Source organism: Micromys minutus, assembly GCF_963924665.1.
Source record: "Micromys minutus genome assembly, chromosome: 10".
NCBI lineage: Eukaryota > Metazoa > Chordata > Mammalia > Rodentia > Muridae > Micromys > Micromys minutus.
Genome location: NC_137979.1, coordinates 61787785 through 61810251, shown reverse-complemented (window position 1 = coordinate 61810251; position 22467 = coordinate 61787785). Strand labels below are relative to the sequence as shown.

Below are 22467 nucleotides of genomic sequence, written 5' to 3'. Positions count from 1 at the left end.
ATTTAAAGAGTGGGAAGGGGGAATGCACTACTAGTACTCTGCCTTAACAGGTAACTGGTTATGAGGTGAGGCCCCAGAGCTTATCTGTCCTCCTCCTAGGGTGGTCCCTGATAAGGGCTTACAACCTTGATTTGGAGGAAGATATGTTAACAAGTGTCATCCACCTTGAAGGTCCCAATCTGTACCCAAGTCAGGTCTGGTCACTTTCCTCGATATTTCATTTAAAATTGCCAACTTAGGCTCAGCAGTTAAGAGCACTGGCTGCTGTTCCAGAGGATCCAAGTTCGGTTCCCAGCACCCAGCAGCCCAGGGCTGACTCCAAATTACATTTCCAGAGAATCTGACACCCTCTTCTGGCCTTTGCGGGCATTGCATATGTATGGCGCATAGACAGACTTTAAAAATTAAAAGCCGAATTGAAAACGGAAAGCGGAAATCTATTCAACGTGGTAACATCCTCTGGAGCAGAGGAATCCAGAGAACCCCACGAGTCTGTCCTCCGGGTCCAGAAGTGAGATTACAATTTAAGCAGAAGGCCGAGGATTTGCCCACCTAAGCAATGCCTTCCAGGGCGCGGTCTCGCTGAGACTCCCACGTGTGGGCTTCAGCCTCAGTCTGTAAGGTCGTCTGACAACTCGTTGGATCTATGTGAAAGCCGTTTCTGGAAGACACTGTGCTTTCTTTCATTTTTTTTTCTTCTCCCAGCATGATGTCCCTTATTTCTTTGGGGTCCGTTTTTCGAACAGTCTGATAGCACGAGAGACTCAAATGTCTCTTTAGGACGGCTACATTTCTGCCAAGTCTATTTACACAGAAAGTAAATGAAAACGCTCTTATCTGCGTTTTCACAAGGCTCACTCCTGCGGGCAGAGCGGCTGGCTGGGGGTTGAGGTGGAAGGCCGCCTCTGTGATGGAGAACTGAGAACGAAAACTGGTGGGAATGCAACTTTGCCTCACAAGCAGATACAAGGATAACGTCAAGGAACGGCCTTCAAGTCCAGATTCTGGAGCATCTTAATATAATTGCCCGCAACAAGCGCAAAAGGACCGCGGACACCTTTTCAAATAAATCCCAGCCTGCGCAAGCGTAGAGGGGTGTGCTAGAGGCGTGTTCATCATAGAGGCGCGAGGCTAGATTGTCTCCGGTCCTTGCAGCGGACATCTTGGCTCCTGGCAGTAAATTTGAAAACGTCTAGAAGCACCATTAAGCTTGGATGCACCTCCGAGAATAGTGAACTTAAAAATTCCTGTCCTGGGAGACTCAAAAGTCAAGCGAGCACGAGAGCCAGTGACGCAGCTGTCAGAACAGGCTCTCCAGGCGATGCCCACTTCCCTGCCCTTTTCCGAGATGGCGGCGGGGCGGACGCTCTAGCCGCGCGACTCGGTGTCGCGGAGGGGCGCGGCCTGGAACGAGGTCCGGAGGAGGCTGCGGCGCTGGTCCGCGGCGCTGCTGCCTGGGACCCGGACGCGGAGGCGGCGTGTCGGTGTCGCGCCTCCTCTCTCTGCGCCCCCGCCGGTCTCTGCGTCGGCGTCACAGCTGCGCCCGCGTCCGGCCCCGCGGGGACCGCCGTAGCTGCGCCTCGGGCCGGAGGATGCCCAGGAAGCTGCTGCTGCTCCCCCCGCTGTCCGCGTGCTCCGCTCTGCGCGTCCCGCGGGCCCGGCCCGCCGCCTCGCCGGCCATGAACGCCGCCCGCACCGGCTACCGAGTCTTCTCGGCCAACTCCACGGCCGCCTGCACGGAGCTGGCCAAGCGCATCACTGAGTAAGCGGGGTGGTCCCCGGGGTGGCCCTGGCCCCTCTCCCGCCTCCATCTTTTGCACCTGGAAGCAGAAGCTTCGGGCCGACTCCCCAACCCCGTCTCAGGGCCGCGGAGCACTCTTAACCCCTGAGAAGTTTCCTGCGCTTGCCCTGTAACTGACCATCGCCATTTCCAGCCATCCCTAAGGAGACAGGCGATGTGGGTCTATCCTCAGACCGAAGGGGTGGGACGGTCAGGGAGAAGGAAATTCAGAAGTACTTCGGGCTGGGCGGGGGAGACCCACGATTACAAGTGTAGAAGTCTTTGCTTAGGGGTGTGTGCGTGGATGTGTTAGCCACTGACTTCAGGGGCCCTGAGTGTCTGTTGTTACCGTCTCTCTGACGCTGGGTGAGGGACGTGATTCTTTCTTTATCTTTATCTTTTTTTTTTTTTAATCTTACTTGTAAAATGTGGGTGGTTCTATGGGACCGGGATGGGAGTGTGAGCGTGAACTTGGCGGAGATAATGGAAATGAATCCAGCAGAGCAGGGTCTCCCGGTGTCCCGCTGATAATAATACCTGTCTACTAAAAGGCCCTTTTTCTCTTTTGGAGAAAACTAAAGCCCTGGGATAAACAGCCCTAAGGACCCTTTATAAAATAAGCCTTTTAGTAATGTTACAAAATGCATCGTTTGCCCACTATGAGACGTTACTGTTAGCCCTTGCTGGCCTGGAACTTACTAAGCCGATTGTCATGAACTCTTAGAGATCTGCCTGCTTCTGCCACAAGAACACTGGAAGCTTGAGCCACCACACCCATCATTGGCTTTGGTGTTCTGAGATAAGATCTTATGACCCTGGTCAGACTCTAAATGGTGTCCTCTTCTGGCCTTAGCATTTCTGATGTTGGCATTACAGGTGCGCACCTGGACTCCCGGAGTAAGTGGCTTGACTTTGAACATTTAAAGTCATTTTCATATTTCAGAAGTTCTTAGCCCCACCTGTTTTATTACCAGTTGGACTTTGAAGTGGGTTTAGGAGAGTTATAGGGAATCAGCTTCTGCAATCTGGTTTCTATTTCTTTTTTAAGATTTATTATGTATACAATGTTTCCTCTGCATGGATGCCTGAAGGCCAGAAGAGGGCACCAGATATCATTCCAGATGGTTGTGAGCCATCATGTGATTGCTGGAAATTGAACTCTGGACTTCTGGAAGAGCAGTCAGCGCTCTTAACTTCTCAGCCATCAATCCAGCCCTGGTTTCTATTTCTAACCCCTGATTATTTGTCTTTCTTGTTGAGGTCAAGAATCCCTTTGAACATAAGACTTGAGCTTGTTGATACTGGGTCAGACTTACCACTCGTGACCCTGCCTTGAGAAAGCAAGCTGAGGAGGGCAGTTTCGAAATTAGTGGTTTTGCCTTTTTGTTAGGCTAATTTTTCAGTAAGCTTTGTAGACCAGGCTAGCCTCACCAAGATCCTCCTGCCTCTGCCTCCCAAGTGCTGGGATTAAAGGCATGTGCCACGACGCTTGGCTTTTTTTTTTTTTCTTCTTCTTTCTTTTCTTTAATGTTAGGTCTTGCTATGTAGCCCTGGTTGCCCGGCTACTCACTATGTAGCCCCAACTGGCCTTCACCTTATAGCAATCCTCCTGCCTCTGCTTCCAGAATCTTGAATTGATTTATTGTATGCTCTTACCGTCTTTTTTGTTTGTTTGTTTGTTTATGTAACAGGCGTCTTGGTGCTGAATTGGGGAAATCTGTTGTGTATCAGGAGACCAATGGAGGTAAGTTAAAAGTTGATCCATGCTGCTGCACTGTGGCAGTGTCTCAGAGCTGGCACGAACTCGGTATCCTGCTTTGTCACCCCAGTGCTGGGATTACAGGCATGCTCCACCACTTCTGGCTCCATTTCCTGATTCCATTCATTTTATTTTAACTTTTAATAGACATTCACTATAGCATCCATCCAGGTCTCCAACCCGTGCTCAGCCTGCCTCTGCATTTCAGTCATGCCACATGGGAGCTGGGTCTCTCCTTCTACCCTGTGGGCTTCAGGGGGTCAAACTTAGTACCCTCACCCCCTATGCCATCTTTCTGGACCAGCCCCTTTAGCCTTTCGTGTCCTGGGATTGTGGGCATGAACTATCATGCCAGTGAGGTGGCCTGCTTTGTTTGGTTTGTCCGGAGACGTGGTTGCCCTGTGTAGCCCTGGCTTTACTAGAACTTGATCTGTAAACCAGGCTGGCCTTGAACTCAAGAGATCTTCCTGCCTTCTGCCTCCCCAGTGCTGGGATTGGAGGCTACCACTGCATGCATTTTTTTAAAGCATGCTTTTGCTTTGTTTCCTTGGATATGCTAGAACTCACCACCTTAGCTTAGAGCTTGTCCTGCCTTAGAGCCCCATAGCACCATTGCGCCTCCAAAGCTGGCAGACTTTTACAAGCAGATAGAACTCCAATTTTGTTGTTTTACTTGTGTAATGGGTGTGCACTGAGTGTGTGCACATGTAGAGCTCAAGAGGACAACCTTTGGGGGTCAGTTCTGTTTTATTGAAGCAGGGTCTCTGTTTCTGCTGCTTTTTATACAACATACAACAGGAGGGCTAGGGTTATACGGTGTGTGTGTGTGTGTGTCAGTCTCTGTGTGTGCCTTTGTGTGTGTGTGTGTGTGTGTGTGTGTGTTCGAGTGTGCATGTATGTGTGTGAGCATGTGTCTGTCTCTCTGTGCATGTATGTATGTGAGTCTGTGTGCCTATGTGTGTGTGAACATGTGTGCCTGTGTATGCAAGTATGTGTGTGAACATGTCTATCTCTGTGTCAGTCTCTGTGTGTGAGCATGTGTATGTGTATCATCTGTGTGTGTCTGTCTCAGTGTGTGTGCATGTATGTGGGAGTCTGAACATTTTTTTTGTGTGTGTGTGCACATGCTCGAATGCACATGAGCGTGAATTTAACACAGAAATGTTTTTTTCAAGCATCCTTCTCGTCCTTCATCCTTCCTTTCTTTAGACTCTGACTCCTGTTTTCCCACACGGATGCGCACACCCTGTGATAAGGAGTAAAGGAGAGAACTGTAGAACGTTTGTGTTTTCTTCTCTAGGGTTCTGTTTAGATGTGTCTCACACTTCTGTCATTGTGTTATCTAATGAGAGCGTCAGCAGTTTGGCACTGGGGATAATGACTAAGGTGGCTCGTCACACTGCTTGCTCAGGACCTGTTACGTCAGGGATGGAGGGGCAGGTACAGGGCATCCCTGGGGGCTCACACACCAACACCAAGGAGTAGGAACTGAGTGAGAGAACCCGTCTGAGACACACGCCTACACCTGCGTGTCCACCTGTGTCCACTCGGCATGCAGGGACACACACACACATTCACACAAATCTTCTTCGATTGTTCTGTCTTTTCATTCTTCTTCTTTTTTTTTTTTTTAATCCAGATGTATAGGATGTCATACTGGGCTAGTGGCCCAGTTTGGCTTCCCTCCGGGTTGTGTGGAAACTAATTACAGCCTTGAACACTTGAAGTGCCTGCCTGTCCTACTAATACCACATCATAGTGGGGATCTCAGTGCAGGACATCTGCACCTTTTATTTGTTGTAAAAAGGTGTGGGGTACATGCCCGAGACCTCCACACTCGGAAGGCTGAGGCAGGAAGATGACCACGAGTTTGAACTCACTCTGGGTTACACAGGGGGAAGCAGATCAGCCAGGCTTACATAGCAGGACCTTGCCTCACAAACTGAAACCAAATGAGCCAGAGCCATGAGGATGTTTGGGAACTGAGAAGACACAGGACACAGTAGACAGTTGTATGGACAGTTGAAGAAATGCACGTTAACCGGATGTGTGAGAATCACCTTTCAATTAGCATTCCATTTCTTTTGGCTTCCAACCCGCACTGGCTGGTATTGTGGGGTGAACTTGATAAAAGCTAGTAATCAGAGAAGGAGGAGCCTCAGTGGAGGAAATGCCTCCTTGAGATCCAGCTGAAAGGGATTTTCTCAATTAGTGATCAAGGGTGGCAGGAACATTGTGGGTGGTGCCATCCCTGGGCTGGTGGTCCTGGGTTCTATAAGAAAGCAGGCTGAGCAAGCTAGAGGAGCAAGCCAGTAGGCAGAACTCTCCATGGCCACTGCAGCAGCTCCAGCCTCTGGGTTCCTGTCCTAACTTCAGTGATGAACAAGGATGCTAAGCTTCAAGTTCTCTTTGCCGCAGACCCTGTCTTCTGGGTCTGTAAAGTCTTCATTTTGCTGACAAAGCTTTTGGAAACCTTATGACACATTTGTTGGTTTTGTCTTTTACCCCAGCCTGACCACTCTGTGTATCAGTGTTTTAGTTCCGACTCACCAGGGGAGACCATTTGGACCGCCCTTTATCCCGGTGTGTTTACTGCATCATGAACGGTTTTAAAACTTAACACTTTTTTTTTCCTTCAGAAACGAGAGTTGAAATCAAAGAGTCTGTTCGTGGCCAAGATATTTTCATTATACAGACGATACCCAGGTAAGACTTGGCACCACTTCAGGTGTCTCTTCCTCTGGGAGACTCCCTGATATAAGTGGCTGTCTTTTCATGTAAACAGTAACCCAGGGTTGATTTCTGTTGCTTTGTTCAAGGTCTGCTTGGGATACAGACCCAGTTGAAGGCCAGAGTGTACTGAGTAGTAAGACTTGCCTCACTCAGGAAGTCATGAAATGCCAAGCATGGTGGCACACTGTTGATCCTAATACTCTTGAGAGTTCCAGGCCAGCCAAGGCTTCATAGTGAGACTCTTGTCTTGGAAACAAACAAAAACCTTGTTTTATCTTTTACATGTATTTACTTATTGGGGGTGGGTTTTCATGTGTCATGCACAACTTAGAGGAGTTAGTTCTTTACTGCTACATTTAACCATGAGTCTTAGGAGTGGATCTAACCCTCATTCATCAGAATTGGCAGCAAGTATCTTTACCCGCCGAGCCAGGTCACTGGCCCTGTTCGATGGCTTTGACGTGCACTAGAAAGTAAGAAAGACGGTTGGAAAGATGCCTCAGCAGTTAAGACACTGATTGCTTCTCTGGGGAGGAACCAGCTTCGATTCCCAGCCCCAACATGGCAGCTCACAACTGTAGGCATAAATCTTAACAACCTACTTTTAATAAGGGTTCAGCCTCTCCTAGCCCACCACCAGCAGAGGGAGTAAAAGAAGAAAGTTACTAGGATTTGGGAAGTGGACCTTTTCAGCAGTAGTTCTTTGGGGATGAGCTCGATCTTCTTGGGCAGCAGCTCAGTCCTGTAGCAAACACCAAACACCACTGGGCAGCTGCAGGCCAGTGCTTTCAGCAGTCACAAGGCAGCTGTGGTTCAGTCCTAAAGAGACCGCCTGACTCCCCAGCCGGCCCGAGGCAAGGCTGCAGAAGCGACAAGCCACTGCAGGAACCTCCCGTGCAGTTCTTGGGCGTTTCTCTCGGTGGTGTTACCACAAGTTGAGCTCAACACTATGTAAGACAAACCAAAACCAGTACGTGCGTGTCTTTATCGAAGAATAGAGAGGTGGAGCGAACCAAACCTAGGCTCAGGGCTCGTCCCCCACTGTCTGTGAGGCCATATTTATACTCCTTCCTCATAGGTCCTTTCACCTGTGTCTGCTTCAGGAAAACACTCTTTCATGTGGCTGTTTAGCAGGACATCCTTTCTCCTGTGTGCCCCAACACACCATCATTTGACATAAACAACTTCCAAAGAACTACAAGTTTCCACTTCACACAACTGAAGTGTTTAGTTTTAAAAATGCTGTCACCTTTGCCCTTGATCGGACTGTGCTCTGGCCCCTCCCAGCTTCCCTTTTGTTAACCCACCTTTGCCCTGGAATCCTTGGATAAAAAAAAAACATACACACACAGCTTGTTATTTTACAACTTGCTTTCTTGGCCCAATTGCTGAGTGCAGATATCTCCCACCGGAAAAGCCTTACCAATGATTTATCAGTCTCCTCCTGCCCTAAATTTAGTGGCTATTCCCACCTAGCTCCTGCCAAACATCCTGGCCACCCACCTGTAGTGTAGGCCACCAGCCACAGCTCCCCTCTCCCCAGGCAGTATTATCATTGCATTATTCTTCTTCCTCCAAAGCATGGCAGAGAAACCTCCACTCCTCTGTACCTTCTACCCTGCAATTGTGCGCACGCGCACACATACACACACAGCTACACCTTTATTGACAAATCAAGAACCAGTTGGAGAACAGGACGTTAGCATCAGTTTTGGTTTGGTTTGGTTTTTTTTTTTGTTTTTTTTTTAAAGTGAGAAAGAAGGCAATAGCTCAGTGGTGGAGCACTTACTAGAATGGTCTTGCACTGTCCTTAGCCCTGTCCAAAATGGAAGAGAGGACCTGAGGAGCTTGCTAGAATCCATGGGAACTGACCTATGCAGTTTTTTCTTTTCATCCTCTTAGCACTGGACAGGTACCTTAAAGTTAGGAAGCGTGGGTGTGATAAGCCCAGAGTCATCTTACCTAAGTTCCTTTCTGTGAGCAGAGCCTGTATTATTTTCTGACTACTGGATTTTGATACTGTTCTATGCATTTTAAAGGAAGCTTCTTACTGTGTGCATTTTGTATATGTGCCTAATCTTGTCTGGTGTTCCAACTCCCTTTTGCCAGTCCCTACCAGACTGCTGACTTTGAACCTTACAGAATTATTAACAGCCCACCCAGAGTGTTTTCTTCCAGCTCCTTACTTTTCTTAGGCTTCCTCTACCCAGAAATGTCTGCTCTCAAAAGTTTATGCATCTTGCTCACTCCGGCCTTTGTTCAAACAACATGTGATTAGAGAGATTTTTATTTCCTTGGTGGTCTGCATGGCTGCTCTGGGTCCTCCTCAGTTTCTCCTTTGGCAAAGAGCATTGGTGGTTCTTTTCTTTCCATGTTACAGTTCCTCAGGAGATAAGAGCAATTTTCAGAAAACCCCTGATTCTGTGGCCCTCGTCTGGTGTTTTAGTGGAGGGGGGCAGCTTTTTCACTAATCTTCCTCCAGATACAGAGGTCTAAATCCAGACAGAACCAGGTGGCCCTTCTGTCAAGCTGGCTTGACTGGTTTTGTGTTAGGCGGAGGGTCTGTGTCCTGGGGAGAAGAATCTAGGAGAGCTAAGCCCTAGCAACTCTTCTGGGTGCCTTTGTTATGTCTATGGATTTCCCACATTGTCCTTGAGGCTTGGTGGGCGAGGCTAAGATTGGAGAACCTGTTGATTTAGCTGTGGCAAACAACTTGGACTGTGCTTAGGAGCAGCCTCCCTGCTGATTAGAGCCAGTTCCAGCTCCCCGGTTAAAACAGGAAATTAGCTAGCGTCTTGTTTTCCGGATGTGCTGGGAGGGTTGAGACTGACATCTGGACAAAATATCTTCTCATTTATTTATTTTTAATGCTGAGGATGGAATTTAGGCCAAGCAGGTTTTTGACGGGTGAACAACTAGGTTACTCCAGTGCATTCTTATTTTTCAAGACAAGGTCTCTCTGTGTAGCCTGGGCTGTTCTGGAATCCGTTCTGTAGACCATGAACTCAGAGATTTGCCTGCTTCTGCCTACTAAGTGCTGGGATTAAAGATGTGCACCACCACCACCCAGTCAGGAGGGTTTTATTTTTTTAAGCACAGGGTCACTGTATGTAGGTGGGCCTTAATCTCTCCATCCTCCTGCTTCTTCAGCTTTGAGTAATGGGACTAGGCATGTCCCACCACAACCGGAGGTCTTGAGAATTGTGTATACTGGTCTGAGCCATGAAAGGACCCCTTTGTTCTTGAAGGAGGAACATGGGCACAGGCATGTGCCTGTCTTGAGGACATATCTTTCTTGAGTTTGTTTGGGGACTTAAAAGTTACAGTTCTTTTTCACTGCAAAGTCTAACCTCCTCCCCCTCCCCCGTGTCTTCTTAAAGTGCATTTTAAAATTTGTGTGTGCACATACACCACAGCACATGTGTGAGGTTAGAGAATAACTTTTGGGAGTTGGGACTTTCTTTTCTGTCATGTGCGTTCTGGGGACTGAACTCGGGTCCTTAGGTACTTTACCCACATGGCCCCATTTCCTATGACTTTTAAGATGCTGAGGTGGGAGAATAAGGAAGCATCTGGGGGAGGTGGAGTAGGTGTGTTGTCATTGTGAACACAAGGGCTGGGTATGCTAATCCCAACTTGTAGTGTATGGAGGGAACAGGACAGTGAGTCTGAGGCCTGCCCTGCCTGCCTAGACTGGAAAGAGAGCTTAGTGTAAGAGTTAGGTTCCCACCCACATCCATAACTCCAGTCCCAGGGGATCTGACACCCTCTTCTGACCTCCACGGTCACTAGGCAGACATGTGGTGCTCATACATACATGTGAGCACAGCATTCTTACACATAAAGTAAATGAATAATAGATGGTCTTTTAAAAAATACCATGTAGGGGACAGGGTGGCTCAGTGAGAAAAGCTCCCTTCCACCAAGCTTGACAGCAATCTCTGGAACCTGCACAGAGGATCTCTACATGTGTGTTATAGCATGTGTAAGTGTGTATTCATACACATGCACACACAAAGATTTTTAAAAACTGAGTGGAATCCCCATAGGGCTTTTGCTGTAACTGTCAGTTGGAGTAGGGCAGAGCAGATCCTACTCCATTTCTATGTTGTATTTCCCTGTCACACATTAATTTTTGTTTATTGAAAATGATAGGGCAGTCAGAGCTGAGTCTAATGCAGAGTATAATTTCCCTAAAGAAAGAAAAAGTGCTGGTGAGAAAGTTAACCTTGTCCCACTTACACGAGCCAGCAAGAGGAACTTGGGCATTCTTAACAAAGCAGAGACCGCCATCAAGTTCAATAAACCCTAGCCACAGAACACCCCCTTTGTCCAGTTTGTCTGCTACCTCAGCAGAGGATCAGTCAGCACCACAAAGGCTCCATTGTCACGTTCCTGACCAATAGCACTGAGCGCTGGAGGATGTTGAGTTATTTTTGCCTTTGAGACAGGTTCTCCTGAGGCCTGGCGACCTGGAGCTATATAGACTAGACTGCCCTCAAACCCGAGATGTCTGCCTCCTGAGAGCTAGAGTTAAAAGTGTGCGTCACCACACTCTACCGTGGGTGTGGAATTCTTTGCTATAGATTAATGGCAAGAGGAAAAAATGGAACGTAAAAATCTTTATGTAGGAAATCAGTAAGTCCTGCAAAGCAGGGTCTCCCAGATGTCACTTCTTGTTGTCCAGCCCTTCCTGTAGTGGACTCTGCAGAGCCCATGGCATCGGGCAGTTGTGTATAATGCACACCAAATAGACGCCTGTGTTCTAGGTATTCAGATCTGGTGTGAACCGTGCAGTGCTGGTGAGTGGGGTGTAATTATGTTCCGTTTCCCCCAAGGCTGACCAGGTTAAAGCTGTGGGTGATGTCTGCTGTAGAGCCAGGGCCCAGACTTCATGTCGTTTACCTGCGGTCTATCCTTCGGCTGTACATTAAAGTTCACAGGACACACTGGTGTGGGCGATCTATTGGGAGTGGCACCTCTCCACTGTAGCACCTAAAACAAGCGGTGTATAGGAGCTTCTGCATGAGAAGCATTGCCACTTGATTTATGTCTGCTGCTTGGCAAGAGTGCCCCCAGCACAGTCCAGCCTGCTCCTGAGATGGAGGATTCCCAGTGCCTGGAAAGGGTCTGCCAACACAGAAGACAAATGCTCCAGCCTACCTCAGAGGAAAGAAGGGACTCTCCCAGGGTCCAAGGGGAGCACTGCAGTTAGGAAGATAACCCTAAGTCCATCATCCCTGTCCTCTGAGATGGATTTGTTTTGTGTTTCAGGTTTGTGTGTGTGTGTGTGTGCGTGTGTGCGTGTGTGTGCGTGTGTGTGCGTGTGCGCCCTCAGAACACAGGACATTGGATCTTCTGGAGATGTGTGTGCTGAAATAGCATTTAGGTCTTCTGCTAGGACAGAAACACTCTTACAGCTGAACCAGAGAAATGGTTTTCATTCGTTTGTTTTGTAGTTTTGGGTTTGTTCTTTGTTTTTTGGCTTTTTTGGAAACAGGGTTTCAACACGTATTCCTGGTTGTCCAAGAACTCTTCATGTAGACCAGACTGGCCTTGAACTCACAAAGATCACTTGCCTCTGCCTCTCAATGCTGGAATTAAAGTGTGCGTGCCATGCCGGGCTCAGGTAGGGAACTGTGTGTTAAAAACTACTTTGCTCACACTCAAAATTGTGATTATCTTATCTCTGATGTAGATATTAGAGTACTTTTAAGAGTTTAATGCTGAAGAATACTGTCAGTAAGAGGAAGCCTGTTCAGCTGCTCAATCCCATATAAAATGCCTTTAAGAAAGGCAGCCAGCCAGCCTGGTCCGCACAGTGGGCTCCAGGTCTACCTGGCAATGTAGAAAGACCCCATCTCGGAGGCAGAGGAGAGAGAAGGAGGAATGGGCTGGCTGCTCTGCAAATTCAATGGCCTCATTTGGTCCTTCTGGGTGATGGAGGTGTGCACTTCTTTGGTGTGGGCGGCCTCACTCCCCTTGTCCGCTCTAGAACTACATCTAGAAAGCCTGGTGGCCCCAGAGGAGAGGGGATGTGAGAATGAGGGTATCTGCTCCCACAGGGATCATCAGGGCCATGCTTCCTCCTCTTGTCCTGTCAGGAATGTTTCAAGCAAAGAAGGGATTAGGGGGCTGTGAGTGAGATGTTCCAAGACTTCCCCACTCCCTTCCACCTTCTCCCCCAGGAAGACAAAATGCTTTCTGTAATGACAGCTGTGGCCTACACCCCTGGCTGTGTGACAGCAAATGTCGAGTTACTGGTTGCTGATGGGGCAAAGAAGAGAGCGAGGGGTCACTGCTGTGGGTTGAGTGGCCAGGTCTGACCACTCAACCAGACCTGAGTGAGGTTTTCATACTTTCCCCGCCAAGTGGTTGAAGCTGAGGGCTTTGCCAGTGGGTAGTGTAGTTGGTGCGTAGGCTTCAGTCCAGGACACACGTTTCCACTGTTTTAGAGATGTGAACACAGCAGTGATGGAGCTGCTGATCATGGCGTATGCCCTGAAGACTGCCTGCGCCAGGAATATCATTGGCGTCATCCCCTACTTCCCCTACAGCAAGCAAAGCAAGATGCGGAAGAGGGGCTCCATCGTGTGCAAGCTCCTGGCATCCATGCTGGCAAAGGCTGGTGAGTGTGAACAGAGGCCCGGAGTCCTGAGTCCCCGCGCAGGTTCCTCCTCGGTGTCTGCTTTGGGACCTGTTTCTTTACACTAGATACATCTTGTTTTCCTTTTACATTATTTGGAGAGGGGAGTTGGGCTGAGGTATGACATTCTTAGTGTCCCCTCTGTCTCTAGGGGGACCTGCTTCAGCGACTTTGATCTGTTTTTCTGGTATTTCTTTGTGTCATCTTGTCATCTGTATTTTAAGTGACAGGCTTGTTGTTCTAGGGACCTCTGGAGCTTCAGGCCTTACTCACTGTTGGAGTAGGTGCACTGTGGAGAGCATGAGCTGATCAGACTTCTTCTTGAGGTGCTTTAGTCTCCCTCCCTAGCTCTGGCTGCCTTTCTGTGTAGCAGCTCACACTTCCTGTGTGGAGCAGTGTGTCCTGGCCTGTGAAACACACGGCAAATTAGCATCAGAATGGCTGAGGTTCTCCACGTCTGACATCTCTTAGAGTGCTGATTCTCTGCTCTGCCAGATTGGTGACCTTTGATACCTGCAGTGTTTCTAGTGTCCCTTTCTCTGAGACACTGTCACCATCTTTCCACTGGAAGCCCCAGTGTCTTACGCTTGTACTGTGAGTCTCCCTTACGTTACTCGCTGCTGTTTCTATTTGAGCTAGCCATGTTCCTAGCTAGCCATTTTATTTCCTTTGATGAAGGCTCTCCTGTTTTATTCCTGCTACCACTTCATGTTTACTTGCTGTTCGTCTTTCGGCTTCTGACTGCGCAGATGGCAGTGCCGAAAGCACGCCCCTGTCAGCCCTGGCTCTTCGTCCATGGCTCCTCCGCATTAGGCTGGACACTCTACTCCAAGCTGTGCTTCGGAGACCACCAGTAGAGTTTGCGCCCCTAGTTCACAGCACCCCTGCCTTCAGTCTTCTGAGGAGCAGGGGTTGAGCATTTAGATTGTGTCCACTGTGGCCATTAACTTGTAGGGAAGAACTTTGTAATTTTTTGTTTTAAAATTTCAGGTTTAACTCACATTATCACTATGGATCTTCACCAAAAGGAAATACAAGGCTTTTTCAGCTTTCCCGTGGACAACCTTAGAGCCTCACCTTTCCTGCTTCAGTATATCCAGGAAGAAGTGAGGAGCCACCAGCACACCTCCCATGGCCTCAGAGAGATGCTATTTAGTTTTTCCCTGGCATCAGATTTCAGTATTGGAAGGCACAGTTGCCCAAGAGCTCTCCCCAGGCTCTGTGCCCAACACAGCCAGATAGGCCCAGCGTTCAGTTATGGAGAGCCATGTTTGCAGAGATGTTAAAAATTTTTAAGTACATTTCCTCCTAAGCACTTTTGTGCTCGTGGTTTCTAGAATGAAGCGTGCGGCGTTTCTGTCGTCTTGAGGCAGCTCTGCTTCCTCATCCATAAACTGATGGAGGCTCCTCAGGAACTCAGCACATTACGAGAAAAGCCTAGACCTGTATCCAGACTTAGGTGTTTTTTTTTGTTTTTTTGTTTTTTTTTTTTTTTAATTTTTAATAATGCTTCAGTATTTTTATTTTTCCTCCACATCTAGATTCCAAATTACAGAAATGCAGTTATTGTAGCTAAGTCTCCTGATGCTGCAAAAAGGTAAATACCGCAAGTGTTTCTCGTCACCCTATGGCCATAGCCAGAGTTGGTTTGGGAATCCAGGGCTGTCATAATGTGGCCAGTAAGAGCTCAGGGGTTCTGCTTTCCCTGCCTCATTGTCAGACATCGTGGGCCCCTCCTACACCGTGTCACTCAGTTGGAATTCTTCAAGTTTTCAGGGGACAGTGAACTGGGAACACTTGGGCAGTGGTCTTGACAGTGCATCCTGTGTGTACAGCAGACTGTTTTCTGGCTCCCTTTAGAGTTGAGGATGACCTGGAAATTCTGACCCTGAGTCACTGTACCCTGTTTATGTGGTACTGGGAACCAAACCCACAACCCCACGCATGCCAAATGAACACCCTGCAGACAAAGCCACATCTGATTTTGAAACATTGTTTTGAAGAAAGTTCTGGAAATAGCTTTAAGGGATACCGGGGAGAGAGACCCCAAATTATCTGGACTCTAGGGTAGCCCTGGAGGCGTTTATCTTCTGGCCTGGTTTGTAGAAGTAGTTCTTTGTGCCTCTCAAAGACTGAATGCGGTTTTGTCTTGTGATTACCAGAGCGGGGCGGAGGGCTGGGCGTTCTTCCGTCCGCCTCACTGGCCAACCGCTGTCTTCTCAGGGCTCAGTCCTATGCCGAGCGACTACGCCTGGGGCTGGCTGTGATCCACGGAGAAGCTCAGTGCACAGAGCTGGACATGGATGACGGCCGACACTCGCCCCCCATGGTCAAGAACGCCACTGTGCACCCAGGCCTGGAGCTACCCCGTAAGATTTCTCTGTGCCTTTACTTGTAAATGGAAGAGATTCCTGAACGGCGTGAATGGCTAAGAATTACTGTCTTGGTGCACATTATAGGCTCTTTGAACTGTTGAGCTACTTTTAAATACTTGAAGACTATTGCCTCAGCTTCCCTGTTCATAAAGAAGAGTTAGGTGTGCCAGCACACACGTGCACAGTTGGGTAGCACAGCTTGTAAGTGTGAACTCGTAGCTTAGTGCACGGCTGTATGTGATGGTGTGAGTCCAAAGTCTTTGGTTGCACTTTGGCTGGTGGTGTGGGTTTGGGGTGTTGGCTGACAGGCACCCTTAGCTGGTATCTGACTAAAGAGCTGCTCTTACTCCAGTGAGTAAGCAGCTCACTGCACACACACACTGGCCCTGAGGAGGCTGCACACCGCACACAGACAGTATTAAGGTGTTTCCGAGAAGAGAGTAAATCCGCCCCAGAAACTGTCAGAGATTAGCGGGGAGAAGAAATGCTGCAGTTGATTTTGGGCCCCTGGCTCTCCCCATTTGTTGCCTCTGCTGCTTCACTTTCATTTCTAGTGTGTTTTTATATAGAAGGAGTCTGTAATACGCTTTTAGTCGAATTTTGTTTTGTTGCTTTTTGAGGGCTTGGCAGTTTTGTATATTTTGGTGCTGGACACTGAATTCGGCTGTAAAAATGCAGATGTGCAGATAGATGTTCACTGCTGTCTCCACAGAATCTCCAGACAGAGCTCCCCAAGGGCTACCTAACCTGCAGCCTCTATCACCCACGTCCTGTGGAGCAAGAGGAACTTTGTCTTTTTGTTGTTGGTTGGGCTCGGGTTCGGGTTTTTGGCATGTCTGTATCTGATTTGATCCAGAACGACTCCTCCGTTCTTAGTCTCTGATGACCTTAGTACTGCAGAGCAGACAAGCCGGTGATTTTGTAGACTGTCCCTTAATTGTTTATGTCCTCATGCTTAGATGCAGATTTGAGTACTTGGCAGGAGTGCCACAGGAAACACGTGGTGTGTCCCCTTTCGGGAGTGGCTGGTTTTGGCGCCTTGGTTAAAATGGTGTCTGGCAGCCTTCTTACTAAGAAAAGGAAAGCTCCTTTCTTCCTCTCTGTCAGTAGTGTGCTGTGAATACCCGCCTCTCTCAGACTTAGTCTCTGTGGATAGTTCGTTCTGCCTGACTCAGTGGCCGTCCTGTGTTGATAGATGGTCTCTTTCTGTTGCTGCTGACTTAAGGTGGCCTTGCTTTGCACGCTGGGCTGGACTTGGGATTCTCCTGCTCCAGCTTCCCTAACCAGCAGCAGAGTTGCTAGAATGCTCGGCCTCCTCTTTCCCCAGAGGGAAAGGCCAAAAGAGAGTGACAGCTCCCCTGGAGTTGGAAGACTTGGGCACTTGTGAGCCATCTTCTGTGGGCGCTGGATCCAAACTTGAGATTGAGCAGCAAGCATTCTTTGCCCTCCTCCATCTCTCCCCGTGCCCCACTGCCCTTTTTAAGATGCTATCTTACTGTTGCCCACCTAGTCTCAGACTTTTGAACTGAAGTACACTTGTCTTGGCCTCCCTCATAGCTACAAGTTCACACCATGTCACACAGGCAAATTAGAGCTGAGTTCTGCTGAGACAGGGCCTCAATGTGTGCCCAGGCTGGCCTGAAATTCTCAGTCCTCCTGCCCCCCTTGAGTGCTAGGACTATCATCTGTCACCATGCCAGCTGCCAAAATTCAACAGATGACCCTGATTCTGATGGGAAACAAAGACATATATTAACATTGAACCAGAGACTGTGTTGGGGGTTGGGCGTGGCGTGTCTGTTATTTGTCCTTAGATACAGGGTCTCATGTAGCCCAGGCTGGCCTCAGACTGGCTGTGCGCTGCCTCATCTTCCTCATCCTCATCAGGATGGCGTTGGTGCTGCCAACCCAGTTTTCTGTGGTGCTGGGGAATCAAATCAAGGAAGAGCCTCAGGCACACTAGGCAGGTGTGCTCCCAGCCGAGCGATATCCCCAGCCCTCTCATAGCCATATTGTTCATTGTGAATGAGTTTATTAAGTATATAGCAAGCCAAAGTAAAAGATAGTGATGGATGGACAGACAGACAGTCAAGGGGAACCCTCTTCTGATGCTGCATTGAAGTTAGAACAGAGAGAGAAAGCAAACACCCAAATAGGTGATTGCATCATTAAATTGGGGGCTCACGCTGTCCAACAGGAACCAGGGAATCTGGTGCATCAGCTTGAGTTCAGATTGAGCCTTCTCTCCATAGTGGCTTCCTGGTCCCTTTCCCACTGCATGTGTCTTTATACCATGGGTAAAAGTGACCTCTGCAGATGGCCACACGTAGCTCTTCTCACTCTGTTCTTGAGCTGTTTTGTTATTGTTGTTGTTGTTGGGTTTTTTCCTTGGGGTGGGGAAGGGGCGTCGTGGTCTCCTTCCATCCCTGTCACACAGTTGAGCGAAGTAGCTCATTCCCAGACCTTGGAGACCCGGTGGATACAAACATTGTGGAATCTGAGGTGGCGTGGAGAGGGCAGGCGACCAAGCTTCCAGAGCTCATTCTCAGGTTACCAGTGTGAACGGAACCCATTACACTCCAGCTGCCGTAGTGTGGATTTCCACTAAGAGAGTGAGAAAACGGCGATCTGGTCGTTACCTCCTCAAGTCCTGAGTTCCAGGGAAATGTGTAGAGCACATATTTAAAACTAAGGCTGCAGTGTCTGAATCAGGTTCTCAGAAAGTGAGTCAGGCACCTCTTGATTGGACCGTAGGGGCAGCTTGTCTACAGTTCTTTATTACCCTGGCCAGGACACACAGCTCCTCCCTGCTCTGTGGCAAGATTTTCCCACCTGTGCTGCCACAGACCATTGTCATTCAAATGTGGCTGGTGTCACCTGAGGGAAGAGGTGATGCTCAGAGTAGCTGCATATGCAATGGCTGCCATGCAAACATAAAACACCACAGTACATTTTATACGGTTACTGGTGCTGTGTAAAGAAAAATAGCAAACTCACCCTTTGTGTGATCTTATTTTTAGTTTTGTGTGCATGAATGTTTACCAGCTGTGTGTGCCTGGTGCCCTGAGAGGTCAGAAGAGTGAACAGAATCCCCTGGAGCTGGAGTTACAGGTGTTTGTAAGCTGCAGTGTGGGTGCTGGGAATGGAACCCAGGTCTCCGCAAGAACAGCTCCTCTCCCTACCTCCTACCTCTTTATTCTTCCTTACTGTTGCTACAAGAACTAAAATGACTTTTCAACCTTGCCTGTGTTTCTGTGAACAACACTGCTCCAGCTACCTCTAACTCTAGGAGGGATCCGTGTGTTAGGTTGTTCCGTCTGCTGTGCCTGGCCACGGGGTTAGGGTTACATTTATCTAGTTACCCAACTAACTCATCTTTGTGATGTGCTTTGCTAGTGATGATGGCCAAAGAGAAGCCACCAATCACAGTGGTCGGAGACGTCGGGGGACGCATTGCAATTATAGTGGTATGACACGGGATGACACTGCTGCACGGTGTGGGTCTCAGCATGGTGGGGAATTTTGGGGACCCACCTGCCTTCCTTACTCAGTCTCCTGTAAGAGAGGAGCGGGTTTATGTAATATGTAAATGGACGAAATTAACGTCTAACTCGAGTGTACCAGCCTAGTGCCTCCCACAGAAAGATTGAACACTGTGGCCTTCATTGTAGGGGTTCTGGGTCCCCTTAGACCAGTTCCCTTCATCATCCATGCATTTCAGGGCCATAAGACAAGCCTTTCCCATTGTCAGAGTGGGGACAGGTGTCTGGTGCAGCCTAGCTTTGCAATGGGATGCTGGTCGCCCTCCCTGGATTAGAAGGTCACAGCAGCAGCAGCTCCCCTTGGAACAGAATAAGTGGCATGCTGGCTCTCTAGACCCAATGATATAGACTGAGTGAGTTTATCATCATGAGGTTTCAGCTACCATGTCACACGTTCTGCCTAGAGAGCCCCTGGCTCCTCCCACAGTGCTTCGCCCGATTGCTCGCAGTCCCGGGATACTCAGCCCTTGGCCAGACATGGTTTCTAACAGGCTGCCCCGTGTGAGAGGAGAGCAGAGATGTGTCTTTCTCAGCAGGGGAGAGGGTAACTGAAGCTGCCTCTGCTTGCAGGATGACATCATTGATGATGTGGAGAGCTTTGTTGCCGCTGCAGAGATCCTGAAAGAGAGAGGTGCTTACAAGATCTATGTCATGGCCACACACGGCATCCTGTCTGCTGAGGCCCCCCGTCTGATCGAGGAGTCCCCCATTGATGAGGTTTGCCTCTTTTAAGGGCTTAGGACAGACAGGGCTGGAGAGATGGCTCAGCGATTAAGAGCACAGACTGTTCTTCCAGAGATCCTAAGTTCAATTCCCAGCAACCACGTGGTGGCTCACAACCATCTGTAATGGGATCTGATGCCCTCTTCTGGTGTGTCTGAAGACAGCGGCATTGTACTCACATACATACAATTTAAAAAAAAATACAATTTTAAATCAAGCTCATTTGAAGAATGTGAACTTTTCTTTTTTAAAAAAAAGGGGGGGGATGGGAGGACTTAGGACATTGAGCTTGAGTCTAGCTTTGCTGCTGTGGTGACTCAGTATTAAGGTGCCTAGTCTCTGGCTACAGTCCGCACCTGTCTAAATACTCTTTCTGCTTGCAGCCTTACTTAGGCTGATGGATGTGCAGGAATTGGGATTTACATGAAGGTTTGTTTCAGATCTTCATATCAATGTTAGAGTCACGTATGGTACTTGAAATCTTCCTGGACGGTAGTTGAGTGTCAGATGGGGCAGTCAGTCCTAGGACTTCAGCCCTGAGCCATGGATGCTCGTTTTGTAAGATCTGTACTTGAGCGAATGAGCTGTTATCCTTGTAATCCCAGCAACTGAGAGATGAGCCCCATTCTAGGTTACATATCAAGACCCTGCCTCAAAAGGAACTCCAGGACGGGGGTAGCTCGGCGCAGTGCGCGCACCTTGCCTGTGTAAAGTGTCCGCTACAGAATCCCCTCTGGAGCAGAAGTTTTGTTTTGGAGCTTGGCTGTGGGCATTAAATTAAATGTTAGATGTGCTTCTCTGCAGGCTACTTCCTGGCACACACGGTGACTGTATTCTCTGTTGCTTTGTAACTAGGTGGTGGTGACGAACACTGTCCCTCACGAGCTTCAGAAACTACAGTGTCCCAAGATAAAGACTGTGGACATCAGCTTGATTCTCTCTGAGGCGATTCGGAGGATCCACAATGGCGAGTCCATGGCTTACCTCTTCCGGAACATCACGGTGGATGACTAGCTCAGAGCTGCCGTGACCTGCAGACGCCACACAGGGCAGTGTCAGCCCGCTGAGTCCTTCCCCAGCCGCAGAATGCAACCGATTTGCTGAAGGAGCGGCTCTGTGTGACAGCAGGTGTCCAGCTGTGGACTGTTCACACCAAGCAGTGAGAGGCAAGAGGACCGCGGCTGGGTACAGGACACGGCCCTCCTGTCCCTGTCACCAGCCTCTTCACTCCTGAGCAGACACTGAAACAAAAGGCAGTCCCAAGCCGGTTTGCACACCAGTGTCTGCCATGGGGAAGGGGGTGAAGCTTGGTCAGGGAGCCGAGCGCCTGGCACTAAAGTGTGCAGTCCTCTCCCTAGACAAGGTCAGCTCAATCTGTTATGGAGAGTCACTTTCTTTCAGAAACTGCCCTGCCTGCTGCCTTGAACAGTGAAGCGTCCCTGCCTGCTGTCACTGAGCTAGTCAGATAAGAGAGTAGCACCCTGACCCTTAGAACTGTGTTTCTTGGAAGCTGCAAATAAAAGTTTGTCTCTCTAGTGTCTTCCGGTCTACCGTTGGGCTCCCTCCTAGACTGACAGGCTCTGTCAGTACTATGCAAGAAACAGTGAGTTCAAATCGGGGGTCAGGGTCCGAGGCTGCAGTGGATCACAGATGTGTCTCCCACGGGCCCATGCCCTTGCTAAGCACTGATGGCACATCTGTGTGTGTGGTCTGTGATGTGGGCGGTTCTGCAGATTGAACCTAGGGTATACTTGGGTAAGTGTTCCACCACCGAGCCTCGTCTCCAGTCCCTAAAGAGGTGAACTGAGTGGTCATCTTCCCTTGTGAGGGGTGATGCTGTGAGTTGCATTGCTGAAGAGATTGCACAACGTCACCATCCCTGTCTACACTGTCCGGAGGCCTTCTGCAAACAAAGCTCCTTGGATCTTTGAGCCTCCCCCAGTGTCTGAGAGAGAGGAGGGCCACCTGGGGGGGGGGGGGGTGGAATTGCTAATGGGCTCTGCCAGACAGGAAGGAGTCTTTCATTTGTATAATTGTATTTCACTACAGGGAAGTTTCCTCCACTCTTTTATCCCTTAATGATGAGGAAGGTTCCCAGCCCACAATCAGGACTTTGTGCACATTGGTCTTTTCAAAGAAGTCGCGTCTGTTAATGGGCCACATTGGGAAACATTGAGCAAAGGACTCCACCATCGGGATAATTAGCTTGGGGTAGAGAAAAGGCTGTAACCTAGTGAGCAGAAGAGAAGCACATCACACAGCAGAGTGTGGTGGGGCCTGTGCTTGTTGGTGTCTGGTGCTTGTCCGCCAAGACTTGAACCGGATGCTTGGGTCCTTTCTAGGCCTGTCTGCAGTTGTGGACTGGAGAGTTAACTCAGTAAAGTACCTTCCACGGAAGCACAAGGACATGAGTTCCGTCGCTGGTGTGGTAGCACACACTGGTAATTCTAGTACTGTGGAGGGCAGAGACAGGCTGGAACCGCTGACAGCCAGCTTTGCCTTTGAGACACAGCAGATCCCATAAGGTGGTGGCTCCAACAGATGACATTGATGTCTGTTCCCACAGGTTCAAAATGAGATAAAATAGAGGTTCTTCTGAATTCTAAAAAAAGACGCACTTTCAGCTAATACTTTTCCCCTGGTTTCAGGATTATAAAGATGTATGAAGTCTAGTAGTACACAGGTTCTGATACCACCGCCTGGTACACTTGGCCAGGATAACAGTTTTGGGCTGGTGCTAGCCCTCAGTATCATCAAAAAGTCAAAGATGCTAAGCCTCGGGGGTGTGAAGAATGGACCTCTGAAGCCTCCTGGCTGACTCCTTGCTGGTGGCATAACTGGCTGCTAACATTCTGCAAAGCTGGAGATGGCTTAGCTGACAGGATTGGGTCCCCAGCATCTGGGTGGTA

The 22467-nt window shown here is 49.0% G+C and overlaps 1 protein-coding gene across 1 annotated transcript; it reads left to right on the top strand.

Annotated features, from left to right (window-relative positions):
- The first annotated feature begins 1427 nt into the window (after window positions 1–1427).
- Window positions 1428–21098, top strand: PRPSAP1 (phosphoribosyl pyrophosphate synthetase associated protein 1). The gene is made up of 10 exons (XM_080922983.1): window positions 1428–1762; window positions 3472–3524; window positions 6179–6245; window positions 12728–12900; window positions 13909–14024; window positions 14460–14515; window positions 15142–15287; window positions 18690–18760; window positions 19406–19552; window positions 20414–21098. The coding sequence occupies exons 1-10, from the start codon at window positions 1593–1595 to the stop codon at window positions 20570–20572; spliced, it is 1158 nt and encodes a 385-aa protein (XP_080779109.1). The 5' UTR covers window positions 1428–1592; the 3' UTR covers window positions 20573–21098.
- The last annotated feature ends 1369 nt before the right edge of the window (window positions 21099–22467 follow it).